Here is a 19,185-nt window from a genome sequence, read left to right as displayed (position 1 = left end):
TATACATCCCTACAAAAATTAGTATCCATTTAAAATAAGCCATTGGCATTACACATCTAATTAGACCGACTTTCTTTTATTCAATGGTACTGTCAGTGCGCATACCTCTGGCTCCGGAGCAACTGTATGGTCACTCACAATGGATAATGTAATTGTAGAGGACGCTGCAGCATCTCCCTGAAACACAGTACTTGCATTAGTAAGGTCGAAAAGATTGGAAACAGGCCAAAGATGACAAAGGTACATATCAACAGTAAAGTGGCAAAGAAACATTGTGCAATACAATGATACGTTGCGAAAATATGATCAGATTATCTCGTCCTAGTGAGCTATGATGACCCATACACCTGACACCGGATCTACTGCGAGGGGTGTTCGGATTGTAGTGGACACTTCAGCATCTCCCCGAAACATAGTACTTGCATTAGTAAGGTTGAAAAGATTGGAAACGGGACAAAGACGAAAAAGGTACATATCAACAGTAAAGTGGCAAAGAAACATTGTGCAATGCAATGATAAGTTGCGAAAATATGATCAGATTATCTTGTCCTATTGAGCTATGAAGACCCATACCTCTGACACCGGATCTACTACGAGGGGTGTTCGTATTGTAGTGGACGCTTCAGCATCTCCCTGAAACACAGTACTTTCATTAGTGATGTCGAAAAGATTGGAAACGGGACACACAATTTTGAAAGACCACATATGTACTTATCAACAGTAAAGTGGTAAAGAAACATTGTGTAATGCAATTATACATTGCAAAAATATGATCACATTATCTAGAATTCCGTACATAATGCAGTCTTGAACAAAATAGCTGGGTAAGATTACCTGATACGCGCTCGAAGTGGGTGATGACTCCAGGCAAGACATGGATGTTGAATCTTGTTCCCTCCTATTCGGTGGATAGTCATGGAGTGGTAAAGTTATTCGATTTAGAAATTCCAACATTACAAAATGGCATGTTAAGAGACTGAATAAGAGATAATGACACTTATTGAAACGCACAATATAGCATAGTTATCCATCCCCATAAATCATTTTTCTAAGTGGGTTCTACAAAACAAGAACTGATGTTTAGCCAAAAAGTCATTATTTCAAGAGCTATTCAATCACATAAATATTGAAAGTACTATAAGTGGCATTTACACTGAAAATACAGGCGTAAAGCTAAATCCGGAAGCGTGACTCACCTGTGGCGGCATTTTCACGAGTAAAGTCGGAATAGCGTTTGGGAGCAATTTCCAAGTTGTTCTCGGTTGATTCCTCTTTGTATACAAGGATGTGTCGTACATATCCGGTGAGAAGTGCAGGCTGCAGATGCAGTCTTGATGACCCCTCTTGTCCTCCAAGACTTGGTTGACTCTACTTTCAAGGTCTTCCAGTGGATATCCGCAACGTCTGACCCAATCTCTTATTCGATCAACAGTCTTAGGGAATACATGCATTGTAATGCCTTCGGATTTGTCATGGGGCTTCGAAGGGCAACCGAAAATAGAACATGCAGGCATTGTTGTAAATTCTGCAAAATAAAGGTCAACATTATTAGAAAATTATTTTGCATAAGCATGTGCGAAAGAATGAATTGGACCATCCATTGTTCGATGCACGCTTTCTTTTGGGCACCACAGCAAAACCAGTGCAGCGTGTACGGCTGTATTATAGGATACATTTCACAAATGATTCATTGATGTGTTGAAAATCAGAACATGTTACTAGTCCCTTGAATGTTCTATCATGCACGAAAATTAAACATGCTTATTCTATAGGCACGGCCCACGAAGGATGCAATACGATGCCTATTGACAATGATAAAAATTGATATACCAATAACATAACAAAAGAAACTCAAGTCAATAGCAATGATACAAATTAACATAGCACTACGGAGTTAGATAATTCGGAATAGATATACATTTACAAAGGAAGGAGATATGATTAGGATACATGTCCTTACCTTGACCAACAAACAGTTGGATTCAGCAAGCAGAGTAATTAGTGGCAGGAGAACAGGGAGATGTTCACAGGTAGCACACTGACGAGTTCACTCGAAGCGGTCACAGAGTAGCACGTTCACGAGTTGACTTGCAGTGTTCAAGGATGTTCTCATGGTAAATTTCCGTGGTTTATAAAGAATAACAAAAAGGGGTGTGTTTGTGAATGAATGACGTGTATATGTCGTGGCATTATGTACATTGCAGGGGCGCGGTCTGCTTCAGGGGAGGCCTGCCTGGAGACACAGGGTCTGAGGAGGCCATGTGAGCAATGGCCCCTGGACGTGGGATACCTTTTGAAGTGTACATGTTGTTTGGCACCTTGGCCGTTTGCGCCCCTGACAGCCCCCCATGGCAGCGCACATCCACTGGTGCGAACTGCCTTTAATAGTGGGGGGGTGGGATGGATAGGCCGGGAGGCGTGCAGACAAGGCAACGGAACACTGCCTAATGGAGACACACTTATGTGGATTGCAGGGGCATGGTCTGCTTCAGGGGAGGCCTGCCTGGAGACACAGGGTCTGAGGAGGCCATGTGAGCAATGGCCCCTGGGCGTGGGATACCTTTTGAAGTGTACATGTTGTTTGGCACCTAGGCCGTTTGCGCCCCTGACAGCCCCCCATGGCAGCGCACATCCATTGGTGCGAACTGCCTTTGATAGTGGGGGGTGGGATGGATGGGCCGGGAGGCGTGCAAACAAGGCACCAGAACACTGCTGAATGGAAACACACTTGATTCACTTAAAAACTGAAACAACCATTGATAAAAAATATGTTGTGTTTTATTTGGTTTCTTATTTTGATGGCACAAAAATACTACATATTGTAAAGGTCTGGTTGCAGCTCGGCGAGGGAAAATCCCCTGTACTGACCACTGTCGCTGGGGAAAGTTTGTCTAATGGCGCCAGCGACACAGGCTGGTATTACTCGTCGAACGCGGTGTCCAAGCCTCCCATGTAGCCACCAATGTACGAACGATAGGCCACCAGTCGGTACCACCTATGAAAGAGAAAGATACAATCTGTTTTTAAATAGCCAAGATAAGTGTATTAAACCTTGGTTGTCAATGACAATTCTTGTATGCAATGGCATTTTTGCCAGGACAAATGCTAACTAGACACTGCACAATATTGAATGACTTTTATGCGACTATTACTAGAGAATTGCAAGACTAAACGGAAATTACAATGATATCTTGAAGTTACGAGAACATAGGGGACAACCGTGAAATAGTAGTGGCCTAATTGACATCACAACCAGACTACATTTACTTGTTACTTGGATTACGAGGGCGAACTTTTGCACGAAGTTCGTGCATAAGCACCATCAAAATCCTCAACACGGACCGTGTGAGACAGACTGCCGTGAAGTCCGGCAGCTCGGTAATTCATTGCGGCTGTGGATCGCCTTGCGATATGTAGGACAAGCATTCAGAGTTTTCTCGGCAGCAGAAGTTCTCCACCTCAGTTGGCATTAGCGCGCACCGATTGCAGGTACACCAGGTAGAAACGCCGTCCTTGCGACTAGGCCCAGGCTCTTCAACTGTTGAAAAGTCCGCCCAACTGTTGTCCAAATCCCGATCGTCTACAGAGCTTGCTCTTTCCAGTAATTCCTCCTCGGAATACTCAGGCTCGTACAGGTAGGGCATTATTGTTGCCATTGTGTGGTAAAGGAATGAAAATAATTTATAGCGGTCGTACTGGGATCTGTTCACACGGGCTACAAGCAACGAAGGTAGCTGACCAGAGCACAGAAACAAGTCACAGAATACTCAAAGAAATACAGCGAGAGGAATGGAAAAGAAAATCTGCTGTTGTGTGTTGTGAAACGCTCTGTTTATAGTTGTCGAGGAAAGAGGCTTCCTGCCGTTTCCATGGCGACACGTCATTAGCTGAGGCGCAGAGAATGTTTGCACGAGACGTGCTTTGGTGTTGTGAAATGGCCAGTACGCGTCTAGTGATGTCAGGCTCAGGGGCGGAGATATGATTTAGTGCCGCAAATGCAGGTCACCCAGGGCGATGCGGCAAATGATAGGATTATCACAAAATGGCTGCGCCCTGCTGCCTGATTTTGCTTGTGTTCAACAGACGAAAACTCAGGTAAGATGCATAGGAAATGTTTGTACGATCGATCAAATTATGATTAAAAGCACATGGCCGACCCATAGGGACAATAATATCTTTTGACTGAACCATTCCTTTAAAGTTACAATTAGAACAATTTATTTATTCAGACCTTAATATGTATATGGAAATGGTTATGTAAATGAGTGTGTATACGTGCGATCCTGTCTACTAGACCTTCTGGCACCACGTTCCCCGTCCAACAAGGTAACCTATGTCTCAACGCCATTCTGACACCCTGCTACCACTACTGACTCCTTACGAAAATCGTATGAACACTATGACTCTGCCTATGTGCGCACACCTGCTCTCCTTACTACCGACTTGTGCACCAAGACAACCCTTTTGTGTAATTGTAACACATTGTATGTGAACCTCTGTATACTAATTAACTTAGCCCATCACACATGTCTCTCTAGACTAGGCCTGCCCATTTGACCGCTAATCCCGAATTTAGAGGTGTTCCATGTATCCTAACCCTTCTGCCACATTTGAACCAGTTGGTGTCCTATGCATTGTAGCCTCATTGCCTTATTTCGAATCTAGATGCATGTTAGTCTCTTTGCCTCATTTCGAATTCAGATGCTTTTAGACTCATTGACTTATTTGATTTTAGATGCTTTTTAGACTCACTGCCTTATTTCGAATCTAGATGCATGTTAGTCTCTTTGCCTCATTTCGAATTTAAATGCTTTTAGACTCATTGACTTATTTGATTTTAGATGCTTTTTAGACTCACTGCCTTATTTCGAATCTAGATGCATGTTAGTCTCTTTGCCTCATTTCGAATTTAGATGCTTTTAGACTCATTGACTTATTTGATTTTAGATGCTTTTTAGACTCATTTCGAATCTAGATGCATGTTAGTCTCTTTGCCTCATTTCGAATTTAGATGCTTTTAGACTCATTGACTTATTTGATTTTAGATGCTTTTTAGACTCACTGCCTTGCCTCATTTCAAATTCAGATGCTTTTTAGACTAATTTCCTTATTTCGAATCCAAATGCATATTAGCCTCATTGCCTCGCTTCAATTCCAGATGCATGTTAGTCTCTTTGCCTCATTTCGAATTTGGATGCTTTTAGACTCAATACCTCATTCTGAATCTAGATGCATGATTAGCCTCTTTGCCACATTTCGGATATTAGTTGGTATCCTTAGTGCAACCTCAGAGCATTTCATTCAAATTGTGGAACTTCTATCCCCGGCCTCACCATAACGGCACTCTGGTCCAACTGGTGCTAACTAAGCCAATCCCTAACCCACCAACACTCTCACCTCTACCTCTGCCATGCTTGAGAAGCTCAACACTCTCCAAAGTAAAATTCGTGGCCACCAAAAAGCCCTCTCCGAGATTATAGCGAACATGCATGCTAAACCAGCCACCAAGACCACGTCCTCCCCGCTGTTCGAATTTAAAAACATCACAGAGCAAGAGGTCATCACCCTGCTCAACTCCATTAAACCTTCCAATTGTAAAGGGGATGCATGCCCCGCCAGCCTCATCAAGGATTCCGCACCCAGCCTAGCCCCCTTCCTCACAGCCTTCATCAACTCATCCTTCCAATCAGGCCATGTTCCACCAGGACTTAAGGAAGCCTGGGTTCGCCCGCTTCTCAAGAAACCTTCTCTTGACCCAACCGTCCCGGGGAACTACAGGCCCATTACGACTGTACCGTTCCTTCTCAAAATCTTGGACAAAGCAGCTTACCTGCAAGTCCAGAAGTTCCTAGAGGACAACCACCTCCTCGGTCTACGACAATCTGGCTTCCGCCCTCGCCATGGCACTGAAACGGCCCTCCTAGACCTGAAAAACCAAATGGACGATCTCAGAGACGCAGGCAAACCGGCCCTTCTACTGCTCCTTGACCTCTCTGCTGCGTTCGATCTGGTCGACCACAATACCCTGTGTCACCACCTAGCCACACAAGCCAACTTCTCCCCTAAAGCCTGCCAATGGGTCACCTCCTTTCTCAAAGAAAGGGCCATGAAAGTCTTTTCTGAAGTTGCTGCTGCCACCCCCAGCCTCCTCACCTGCGGTGTCCCCCAGGGCTCCTGTATCGCACCCACTCTCTACAACCTCTTCACGAGGCCACTGTTCAGCATCCTGGACTCCCTGGGTATCTCATACACCAATTATGCAGACGATACGCAGGTAGTCATCCCACTCACAGGCGACTACCTAGCGGACTCCAACACCCTCTCCTCTATCTACTCTACCATCCAATCCTGGATGGCGGAGAATTGGCTTTGCCTCAATGGTGAAAAAACCGAACTCCTCCTTATTGGCTCACCTTTCACCATCGGCAATCTCGGAGAACAGTACACCTCCTTCACCATTGATAATATTCCAATTAAAGTCTCTAACCATATTAAGACACTCGGAGTCTACCTTGACTCCGACCTGTCGATGGACAGACAGGTTAATGCCATCGCCGCCTCCTCAGCCTACTACACCAAAGTCATCAACGCAACCAGGCCTTTCCTTGCCCGTCAAAGTAGCCTCACGATTGCCAGGGCCATCATCGGATCAAGACTTGACTACTGTAACGCCCTTCTCGTCGGGACTTCCAAAAAAAACATCGCCAAACTTCAGCTAGCCCAAAACAATGCTCTAAGGGCAGCCACCGGCACCGCAAGGAGAGACCACATCTCCGAAATCAGAAGGCAAGTGCACTGGCTCCCTGTTAAAGAAAGAATTGTCTTTAAAACTCTTGCCATCACCCACAAATGCATTCACGAGCTTGCCCCCCCCTACCTGACGAACAGAATCACCAGGCACTCCGCCACAAGACCACTTAGATCTCTCTACGCCAACACCATTGTCAGGCCTACCTCGCGGAAAGTGCGTGCTGGTGGCTCCAGTTTCCCCACCCTAGCAGCCACACACTGGAATGCCCTGCCACCTCACCTCAGACTCATCGAGTCACACCTAGCCTTCCGCAAGGCTATCAAAACCAGACTCTTTGTATGACCTTAACCTGTTTCTGCATATATTCCTGCTAACCTGTAACTAAGAGCCTCCTGCACCCGAATGTAATCTTAAATCTGTGTATCCTCTGTAACAGCGCCTCGATGCCTCATGGGCTGCAAGTGCGCTTAACAAATGCAAATAAATAAATAAATAAAATAAAATACGCAGAATGTGCCCATCCATTACTAGTTTGCTTGCCTGCATCCTAATCATCCTAAACTTTGCAATTGAGTTTAAGATGGCTCCACATATATCCAACATGCCTTCTCCAACCATGTCCATTGACCAGGTACCCTACTCTGACTCAATCTACCCTCAGATACCACCCACCAGTCTCCCTCGTACTACCACTGACAGGAAACTAGGACTTAGAGCTAGACTAGCCAAAATTTATGAGCCTCTCGCTCGCTCTCTGCCCACCTCACAGAAGTCCATCGGGCAGCCGCCTCGATCTAGTTCTTACATTAAAACTTCTAATCCACCACACAACTTCATCCCCAGATCCCCACATAACTTCCCCAATCAGGGCACTCTCGAATCAACAAAGAACAAACACCATATAACTACCACCAAAAACACAGACAACCCTAAAATCAAGGGAGCACTGATCAATGCCAGATCATTAGTAGCTCACGCCACAGAAATCGCAGATTTGATCCTCAAAGACGATCTTGATTTCCTGGCTATTACCGAGACCTGGCTACACCCTGCAGTAGGCCCCATGCTTATGCTAGCAGTCCCAGATAACTACTCCATCCTGAGGCAAGATCGCCCCAACTCCAGAGGAGGGGGTGTCGCCATTATACACAAATGTAGTCTGCCTATGAGACTAGTAACTCCTATCAATGTCCTCTCTTGTGAAACACTATCAGTCAAAGTCCCAATCACTAACACCCAAACCCTCAATATCCATTTGATCTACCGCCCGCCAGGCCCCATCGGCACCTTTGAGGAAGACCTCAATGCCATTCTATCCAGCAACCTTAAAAGCTCCTCTCAAGTTCTCACATTAGGGGACTTTAACATGGGCTACAATGACCTGACAGACTAACAGCCAGTCCTATAGTCACCACTCTTGCCGAACTAGGCTTTGCGCAAAGAAGTATGGCACCTACCCATTCAAAAGGTAGAATACTTGATTGGGTGGCCGACCACAACTGCCTAGCAAACATCACAAAAATCTCACCATTAGTCTGGACTGACCACCACTTGGTATCGTTCTTGCTATCTACTGACACACCCCCACCTCCGCCCATCACTACGGCCCCCCCACTCTCACCAGAAATAAGAAGAACAAACATTACATTAGAAAGACTCATCCCGAATTTACTCCCCACACTTAACACACTCCCCGACAACTTTGATCCAGAGATCCTGGTTGAAGAATACAGCAAGGTCATGGCTACCTCGTTGGACCTCATCGCCCCACTTAAACTCAGACCTAGCAAACCGAAACTGCACCTTAACAAATGGTACAACCCACACCTCAAAAACCTAAGGCAGCAAAAGAGGAACTGCGAGGCTACCTGGAAAAAATCCCCTACAGCCGTGAACAAACTTAAACTTTCTAAACTAGCCTTACTTTACAAAAAAGAAATCTACCTGGCCAAACAAACCTCCTTTGACTCTCGCATATCCCAAGCTAAATCTAATATGAAAGAACTCTTCTCTATACTTAAAGAAGTAGAAACCCCTATACTACCCCCTGACAACTGCACAAAAGGTAAAAATTGGAGTTCAGAAATTCAAAATGCCTTGGCAAATAAGATTGTGAACCTTCAAAGCAAAATCTCCAGCAAAAATGCTGCCTTAAAAGACATGCTCCAATCCAAAAGTCTGGATAAGCGCACGACCACAGACCCTACCCACTTCAAGTTTTCTAAAGTCAATACTCTCGACGTAGAAAAAATCATCTTGTCCTTGAAACCCTCCAATTGCCAGGGAGATCTATGCCCAGCACAGCTCATCAAAGATGCCGCCCGTGACCTTTCACCCTTCATCACTAAACTGATCAATGCCTCCTTCACTACTGGCTCCACCCCAACTAATCTAAAACAATCCTGGGTACTTCCTTTACTAAAAAAACCTACTCTTGACCCAGCCATACCTACCAATAGCCGACCCATAACGACTGTTCCCTTCTTACTAAAAATCCTAGACAAGGTTGCCTACGTACAAATACAGAAGCACTTGGAAGAACACCACCTTTTAGGATCCAGACAATCAGGGTTCCGCCCTCAACATGGGACTGAGACTGCACTCATCGACCTGAAAGCTCAGATTGATACACTCAGGGACAAAGGACAAGATGCCTTGCTCCTCCTCCTTGACCTATCTGCAGCTTTCGATTTGGTCAACCATTCTGTCCTATGGTCACATCTCCACACAGCAGCACACTTCTCTCCCGAGGCCATTACATGGATCACCTCATTCCTCAACGGAAGAACTGTGAGGGTCTTTTCTCCCACAGCTGCAGCAGACCCCATACTCATTACCTGTGGTGTCCCACAGGGCTCCTGCGTCTCCCCCACACTGTACAACATATTTACCAAGCCCCTTTTCAATTATTTGGATCATCTTGGTATCACCTGCACTAATTATGCAGATGATACCCAGATCCTCCTTCCGCTTTCTGGAGATTATGGAAAGGATTTGGCCTTGCTAAATAGGGTGTACATCATCATCCAGGCATGGATGGCCACTCATGGACTATGCCTGAATGATGAGAAAACTGAGCTTATCATCCTGGGAACTACGCACCGTTTAAAGAAACTCAGCCCGGCCTACAACTCATTCATGATAGATGGGAACAATATCAAAGTTGGATAGGAGGTCAAAACATTAGGATTCTACTTGGATTCTAACCTTTCCTTCAAAAGACAACTGAGTTCCCTGGCATCCTCATCTGCATATACGTGCAAATTAATCCGCTCAGCTAAACCATTTCTGTCAGACACTAGCTGCCTCACACTCGCTAGAGCCCTTATACTATCCCGCCTTGACTACTGTAACGCCCTTTACCTGGGAACCTCCAAGGCTACCACTAGCAGGTTACAATCTCTCCAGAACAACGCCCTGAGAGCAGCCCTAGGCACCTCCAGAAGAGAGCACATCTCAGGACTCAACCAACAGAACAACTGGCTCTCCAATAGAGATAAAATTCTCCTAAAAACGGCTTCACTTACCTACAAATCTCTTAACAATGCCGCCCCGATCTACTTGATTAACAGATTCCATAGACAAGCCTCCTCAAGACCCCTCAGAACTGCATACAAAGACTGCCTCTCTGTCCCAAACTTCAAACTTGCCACCATAGGAGGTAACAGCTTCCCAGTAAAAGCATCCAAATTATGGAACTCTTTGCCTCCCAACCTTAGAGTAGACATGTCTTACCTGAATTTCCGTTCTAAGGTAGTCTCATGGCAGAAACTGAAGGACCACCAAGATAGCTAAGTGCCAAGGCTATCCCTTCATGCGATCCGCACACTGTGTAACCTCGTGTGCCCACTTTTTACTTTGTATATACTGTATATATTGACTGTTTTCTTCTTCTGCTTTGTATATTCTCCCTCTGCCAACATGTACATTTTATATTTTGTAACTAAGCTTTGCATATTCTTGTAAATGCTGTGCCCTGATACCGCTGGGTATAACTGCGCATTATAAATAATAAAACACACAAATAAACAAACAAACAAAGTAGTGAGATTAATGCCGGTAGTTCATTGGCTTTTTTTGAAGACCAGGTGTCTTGCGATTGTGTAACATTCTGGCGACTTCCGCTGCATACATCTGGAGACCACATTTGCTGTGATTTCATCTTTAATTCCTTTGTTTTAAATTCATTCTAGTTTTGATGAAATCGGCTGTTACTTTTCCAGAATTGGGGAGTGGGACTGTATTACATTAAGTCACTCATCTGCAGTAGTAGCCATATATTAATGAAAATATATCTCACAAGTGGCTTTAACTAAGCACACCATCTTAGCATTAGGGAACACTTAGCACTTGCCAGTGACCGCCCTGTCTGACAAACTGTCACGAAAAAAGGTCAAAGATGAATGGAGTACTGCCATATGGGCAGCAAAGGTAAGAAAGCTGTTGTCAGATGAACGTTTAACAGTTAGCAATATAAACACCTTTATTTGTGAATATAAAGAGAAATACTGGAGGTGTATTGATGCCACTAATCTACTACCAGAGGGCTGACACCTGCTCTGCTAAGCTGAGAAGGAAGATGTGAAAGTGAGAGTTACACATGGCTAACATCTCAGACCTAACGATTGGTACTTCTACAAAGCTACAGAGGGCTTACTATGAATTAATAAAATGAGAAATGAGATGTAAAACTGATCAGCATTTTGTTATCCGTTGCAGAAAAGAAATTGTGTTGACCATTTAAACAAGGGACTCTGGCAGCAGAAATGACAAATGACAGACTCTGCTACAATGGACGTTGGCCAAAGAAAGGATGGTGCAAGGAACACAAGCCATGCCTTATTTGCGAGCTTATGCTTACAGAATCCAGGGAAGTACGATTTATGGAACATGTATATTATACTACGGTTGAACGTGCCCAGAGCCATTTTGTGCAGAATGGAATGTTCATCACACAGTATTAATGTCTTGTGACGCCTGGAGGTGGGTGGCCAAAATGTCATGTGACAAGTGAATTATCATTGTGTTAAGGAACGAGGCCTTGATTGGAAGGGCGCCTAAAGAGGCGTATGAAATATATATGCAATGCCAAGCAATAACAAAAAGTGGAATGAGACCAGGGAGGGGGTATTTCGTGGTTTTCACCCTCAGGAATTTGAGCTTTGATGGTGAAGGCTGGCCTTTTTTCCTGGCCGGCAAGAGAAACCCACGCCTGGCTGTATAAAGAAGAGGCAAGACTGATGCTCTCCCTGGACATTTGGAAATAAACTGGGGACTTTGCAATCAAGTCGGGCTTCCAATTCAGCTGTTGACTTCTATCACACAGTACAAAGGAGGTCAGTAAAGACAGCAAGGAGGGGCAGAGTTTCAGAGGAGACTACTGGCTGGCGCCGGCAAAGGCCTTCTCAGACGTTATCTGAAAACAAGCAACCTTTATCTCAAGAGAGGAGAGATAAATGCAAATGTAAGCAAACCAGCTAGCTGGCAGTCCACATGATTTTGTTTTGTTTTTACAAATCTGGCAAAAAATTGCATGAAGCAACTGCCATTGTAATGGGTGGGAACATGTGGGAGGAGCTACTTAATGGTTTGGTCCCTTGAGGGCCTCAATGTCCATACCAGGGACGGCCTCAGATGAGATCAGTGATGCAGACCCACTGGCAGTTTGTTTTGAAGTTCAGATGTATTGGAATGTCACAGAAATACAGCTTTAAGGAACAGCCTCAGATGAGAATAGTGATGCGGACGCACTGGCAGTTTTGTAGTTCAGATATATTGGAACCTCACAAAAATCCAACTTCAAGGTTGGAAACTCCCTTTTATATATTTGTAAGTGCTTCCCTTTTGAGGTAGAACTTCTGTGTAATATACAACAACTCTGGAAGTGTGTTAAGATAATTATCCAGGGAAGGATTGCATTCGAGCAGCAGATGGGGAAGCACTTACAAATATATACAGCTCTTGAATACTTCTGTGAAGCACGGCGTTGTGTATCTGCATTGTTGTATACCCCTGGAAAGCACACCATTGTTTCTAGAAGCTAGGTATGTGCTCAATAAATACAATCATAATAATATTAATATTAATAATAATATTAAACATGAATGTAGAGCACTGTTTTTATTTGAAAAAATAATGTTATTATGATTTCAAATACTGATATCAAAAGTGGGAAGATTATAGATTGCATAGCTAAGAATGACTTATTGATCTCTCGTTCTATTTTCTTCGTTATGCATGGTCAATTTGTAATGGCCCTAAGCCACATGTTGTAGATGAAAATGATCTTTTGTACCAAATATCGGTGACAAATGTTTCTTTTCTTTTCAATGATAACTGTATTGGAGTACATACAAAGACATTTATGTTCATGTATTTTGTAAAGTTGGGCATGCATCTGTTTGAAAAATACTGATGACTTTGAATGCTTGCATGTTGCAATTAAAGTGCCTTATTTTGAATTAAAAAATGTCCATGAAGTGTAAATCTCTTGGAATTGGATTATTATAAAGCAATATTTTATAAGCACAACCACAGCTTGGGATTACATTTTAATTATCAGATAATATCGTCACTCAGATCCAGTCATTGGCCCATGAAGGTTTGGCTAGTCTTTGTCAATTTAGTTAACAGAGCACCTGCATGTGTCAAATCACGTCTTATTTGGTTAATTGATTGATATTTTATTTCTATCGCGCTCTTACACAACCACTTAATGAGTGTTTGAACAGTACCCATATCATAAAAAGTAAAATAATGACAATTTTGATGAAACCATAGCGGAATGTGGATTTTGTATTTATTTATTTACTTAGATAGCACCGGGAACCCTCAGGCATCAGGGCACACATAGAAATGAAGGACATTTATTCGATAGGACTGAACATTTATGTGGCAGTCTCAGGAGAATGCTGGGTGGTGCTAGTTAACTCCTTTAAACAGTAACGTTTTCAATTGGGCGTGGGAGCTGTTGATGTTTTTTTCCAGCCAGAGTTTGCTTGGAAGCCTATTCCAGGTCTGTGCTGCCCTAGTCGGGAAAGCTCGAACAAATTCTCTGGCCTTTCAGAACCTGAGCGATTTAATTATTCCCAAATTGGCCGATCTTAGCACCTGGTTGGGGACATAAGGGAATGTGCAGATCTTTAGATGCTTAGCGGCCTGACCATGAAGACACTTATGGACGATATTGGCTGCTTTGAAGTGGTATCTGGTCATTGCATCTAAAACCATTGCATCTAATGCATTCCATCACATTCTTTCCATCTAAACAATTTCCATCTAATGCATATTTTTGGAGGTTAAAGGGTTAATTTTTGTTCAGGTGCATTTTAAAGGGTAAAAAAAGGGGCTTGGGGGACTCCCGAAAAAAAGAAAAAAAAATGCGTTAGATGTAAATATTTTAGATGGAAAAACTTCGATGGAATGTCATTAGATGCAACGGTTTTAGATGACATGACCATAAACCCTTGGAAGTGGAGCCGAGCCTGTGTAGTGATTCCCTCCCTGTGGAGATATGTGCGCTTTCCTGGGATGCCCTTACTGATTGTAACTGCATCGCTTTGGAGAGTTTGCAACCGCTGGGTACATTTAGTTTTAGCCCCTATCAGCAGTAGTCAATACGTGATAAAATGATGGCCCTGCCAATCGATGCACAGTTCTCTTGAGAGATGAGTGGTTTAATGTTCCTCATCAACTTGAAATAGTAATTGCAGTTTTTCACAGTGTAAGAGGTCTGTGCCTCTGTATTGATATCTGCGTTAAAGAATATCCCAATGAATGTAGAATATCCCAATGAATGCAGATGAATGATATAAAACAAAATACATTATTTCCCTTTAAAAACTCAACCCTACACCCACGTGACCTTTGTGGTCAGAAGAAGGAAAAACAACAATTATGAGGACCAATATATCTGGACCACGAAAACACTCCAGGAGGAGGTGAAGGGATGTGACTAGAGGGCATTTCTCATCAGCCACTTCATTTGCTCTATGAATGGGGGAGGGCAGAAGTCTGTGCAATACCCTGAAGTGCATAATATTGCTTCCAGCAATACCTGCTGAGCAATATTCAGTTGTACCTGAGTAGGTATTGCGATCAGAGGAGTAGGTACACGAGAGGAGAGAGTCAGAATGGCTCAACGGGTGGGTTGGGGCCGACAAACCACAGCATAATGAGACAGGAGGATAACTCGTATACCCTGTAGAGTACATGTTGAGCTAGGAGAAACAACGCAGAGTGCAGAGGAGAATGATGACCCAGGAGTTGCAACACACAGTGTAGTGGGGTGGGATATGCAAAGGGCCTGGTCTCCATCACCCGCATCAAATGACTCTGAGAATCATAGTGATGGTGAGTTACAGAAACCAGGCACAGAAACACATGGTTCTGGAAACCACTGATATTGAAGAAGAGAGCAATGTCACAGGGAGGCAAAGAAGTTATGCCTTAAATGGTATAAGTTTGGGATACGATGTTTAGCCTGTGCGCTTTAATATAAACAATTGGTTGCAACTTTCTTTCTTCAATCATTTACAATGGTCACCTATTAGTGAATCAAAGTTCTCTTGGTTTTAATTCATTAGTTTCAGTGTATCCATTTAGATATTTTCCAGCAGTTTTGCACCTAGGTCATAGGTTATGCCTAGAGTAGTGCTCACAGGTGTTACAGCAGTTTTGTGCCTAGGTCACAGGAGGCACGTGCGAGGAGAGTGGCCAGGTGGCCCCCTTAAGGTGAGAGGGATGGGAAGTTAAACACATTTTGACTTGTGAGGGACAGATGGCAGGGGACAGTTTGCAGAGGATTAGTAGGAGGGGCCTGAGGTAAGGCAGGTGGAAGAAAATAGCAAAACCTCGATTGCTCTTTGAATTGTGAAATTCCACTTACAAAAGAAGAGTTTTGGACAGCGAATGTCGAAGCAAAAAGTTGGACAAGAAAATATTGATGCAATATTTGGCTTCAATTTTTAAGTTTCTTGTTTTTAATGATTTTTTTTTATAAGTTAGAAATGTTAGGAGGTGCCAAATGTGTTTTTTTAATTGTTTTTGTTTTTATTGGTTTTCTACTTTTTTCACGTACAGGAGATGGAAAAGCATTTTCTTGATAACATTTAGATGAGCTAAGTGCAAATCGAGTGCTTGGGAAAGTGGCCTTGAGCCACATGATTTGATTCTAGATGCTAGAATGCAGCAGGTGGAAATAAAATGCCCATTGAACATTAGTTTTCAGATTACAATGGGTCAGTCCTGCTGATATGCCCACAAGAGCGCAAGCAATTCCATGTTTAGATGGAGTAATGCGGGTGATCAGAGGGAGCTCGTATTCTACGGGAAATATTGTTACCCGATAGCATTACTGACAGCCATCAGTTTTTTTTTGGTATCCACCCTACTTTCTCTGTGCTGGTTTCTGTACAGCAGTCTGTTGAAAAAGGGCGTTGCAAGTCAAAATTTGAAATTTATATGGAAAATTAGCATTCATTATAAAAGGAAGGCGGGGCCACTGAAGATGTTTTAACAACGAAGGGTTTGGCTGAATGTTAGGTTGAACACCTAACATCCTTTTTAGGGACATTTCAGCACGTTTTGTACAGGTGTAGGTCGGATTTAGGCATGGGCAAAGTAGTAACGTATCTAAGAGTACGTTTTTCCTACACAAAGAATTACTTAATCGAGATTTTAAAAGAAATGTGTGACTCTAGAGAAGGTTCTCTTTTGGCATAAGTTTATACTGATGTGCACAACCTTGAGGACCGGTGCAGTAAATCAGCAAAAGAGGGGCATTCCCAGGGGCCGGTCCTGAAACTCTGGATGCCCTGGCATGTGTGAAAGGACAATAGGTACACGTCCCCAACAGTGTACTCGAATTGTTGAAAATGTTCTTAGAAAACGTTGTGACCAAATGTTATTGCTGTGTGAGTGGCGTGAAAGTGAATACACATGTATGTTAATGGAAGGGGTGTATGGCGCAAGAAGAAAAAATGAGTTGAAATGGTTTTGCGTGCAGTTTTCATTTATACCTTTCTGACACTGCGCTAACCTCTGCCAGCATAGTTACAGTGTGCCATCACAATAACCACACTGAGGAATAGCCGGACATTTTTGTGAATGGGGTGTGGCTAACACGTTTTTTCAGGCAGTACTTAGGTCATCCCACCCCTACAGATTAGGGAACTATCAGACGCTTTTACTCCCTAAAATAGGCAAATACTGCCAAAAAATAAAAATAGGGAGTAAAAAATACCCCCAACAAAAAAAAGTAGTAAATAGACGCATAAGGTGCCTGTACTGTCTGCATTCACCCCCAGAGCTCTGGGGATATGTTTGGAATAGTAGTACACGCAGTGCCTCAGGAAGAAAACACTTTTATTACAGCCTGATACAAAGCGCTACAAATGTATCTTTTAATGCACATGAATAATTAAGCGCAAAGAGATATTTATTACAGAACATGTTTCTGTTTTACTGTTAAAACATATGTAGCTCGCTTAGAAAATACTCTCCTTAGGGATGGGACTTACTTTTTTACTCCCTAAAAAATCATTTTACTCCCAACTTTAAATAATAGTGAGTAAAGTGCTCCCACTTCAGACTCTTATCTGAAGCACTGGCTCCATCTGACTTCTTTGTGAATATGGTTTGTGGTTGGACGCATCGACCAGTTACTGGCATACGTTTTGTCAAGCATTAGATATGCCAACATCTGCCCACTAAGTGTTATGCTTCCATGAAACTAAATGATAATAATACGGACATTTGTTTATTTATTTTATTCTTCTGCAGAAGCCAATTTCACTAAGGAATGTAAATAAAAAATGTAAAATGGCCCTCGATGAATTGTCTACACAATACGAACCCCTACATATACAAAAGGATACAAATGACACTTTACTCCTGCATCAGTTATTTTTTAAATTTCAATTTGTTATGAGAATTGCATTGCCACCGAGTCTCACTGGCACTTTTAGTCCCTTGCGACAATGTGTGTCACCCCTTCTTTCGTCACATATCTGTTATGTGTAAATCTCCTCAGAGTTAATATCTCATGTACATATGGAATCATACAGTGGCACTGCTTCCTATCCATCAAGCCTCGCTGAACTACTCTTAATGAAATTGCAATGAAAAGTTGCTTACAAATGGAGTTCAAATTAAATTGAACAAGTCTTACTCATTTCATCTACACTTTTCAGCAAGTGGATTATGTTACATGACCCTCTTGTGCAAGGCCAATCGTGCAAATAAGGCGCAGTGCATGGAGGACGATATCAACCTCAAATCGATTTATCGTGATGACAACCCTAAATGTCTGGATAACATCAAGATACTGAAACATAACAGAGAGATAACTCACTGCAAAGATGATCTGAAGGGCGCTGTGGGCCACTTCTATGTACTGGTAATCCAGGAAGCACTCGGAGACAGTGATGTAGCGATGGTCCTCCGGTGCCCAGTCTGGCGCGGGGGTAACCGACGTCACAGAGCAGCCGGGCCCATTTTCCATCCACCAGGAACGATGCATAGAGACATTGAAGGTCATGACAAGATCTGTGTCCTAGAAAGTAAGTGCACACCACTGTGAACAAGGGAGTTTAAAACGTGTTTCAAATGTTACCTGTATGTTGTTGTACATTTTATCACAACAGTTTATAGTGTTCTTAGCGTCCATCTCCTCCACGCTTTCCTCAGTAGGGAATACATCAATATCGAGAGTAAACAGCAGCCCGCCAGGTAATGATGTATCCATGGATACCACTTGCAATGCCCTCTCTGGCAGACACAACATTGAAAAATGCACCATTAAAATGCTTTCGCCGAAAGAGAATGACAAACAAACTCCAGCCGCTCAGTCTGTCCACATTTAAGGTCTGATGCTCCAACTCTCCAGATGATTTGGAGCAGAGTGTAGTCATAGATTAACTTGCAACTCGCAATGTGTGCATCAGACCCACACATCCTGAAAACAAAGCATGTTTGCTAAATAGATGTTGTGTTTCCCACCACAGGCATATTGGCCATAAACCTGGCACAGATGTGAGCTGAAAAGTAGCACAAGAACCTATTGTTTTTTTCTTTTAGACTTCAATCATCAGAGACCTCTGCGCCTGTTTTATTGCACTCCTGCCAGCTAAGCGTTTGCCCTTCCATGATTGTCAAAGGACTCGCAGCTATTCCTGCATGTGAAGATACACTATAGACAGACTTTTATAATTAGATTTGTGCACAGCAGTTCAAGTTTCAGGATCGCCATTTCTGGTGTTGCCTCAAGAACAGCTTGTGAAACACTGAAAAACGATGGAAGGAAAAACTTCCAATGAAACATGACTGTGAAAGATTGCCACCTGGCAAGGGTGTAGAAGCCCTGGCTTTTTGATGTGCATTAACAATGGATTATTTGCGACTATTGTAGTTTGCCGTTTGGGTTGCTGCTGGAT

At 43.2% G+C, this 19,185-nt stretch overlaps 1 protein-coding gene across 1 annotated transcript in view; it reads right to left on the bottom strand.

The window, feature by feature from the left end:
• The window catches only part of LOC138467516 (sodium/potassium-transporting ATPase subunit beta-1-interacting protein 2), a 798,058-nt gene extending 779,757 nt beyond the window's left edge, over window positions 1–18,301 (bottom strand). Inside the window, exon 1 of the mRNA XM_069607611.1 lies at window positions 18,105–18,301. Within this exon, the coding sequence (XP_069463712.1) occupies window positions 18,105–18,290 (186 nt within the window). The 5' untranslated portion in view covers window positions 18,291–18,301. The remainder of the gene's footprint in view (window positions 1–18,104) is intronic.
• Between the last annotated feature and the right edge of the window lie 884 nt (window positions 18,302–19,185).

This window comes from Ambystoma mexicanum, chromosome 4q (assembly GCF_040938575.1).
Source record: "Ambystoma mexicanum isolate Mex_15411 chromosome 4q, UKY_AmexF1_1, whole genome shotgun sequence".
Taxonomy (NCBI): domain Eukaryota; kingdom Metazoa; phylum Chordata; class Amphibia; order Caudata; family Ambystomatidae; genus Ambystoma; species Ambystoma mexicanum.
This window is presented reverse-complemented; position numbering and strand designations above follow the sequence as displayed.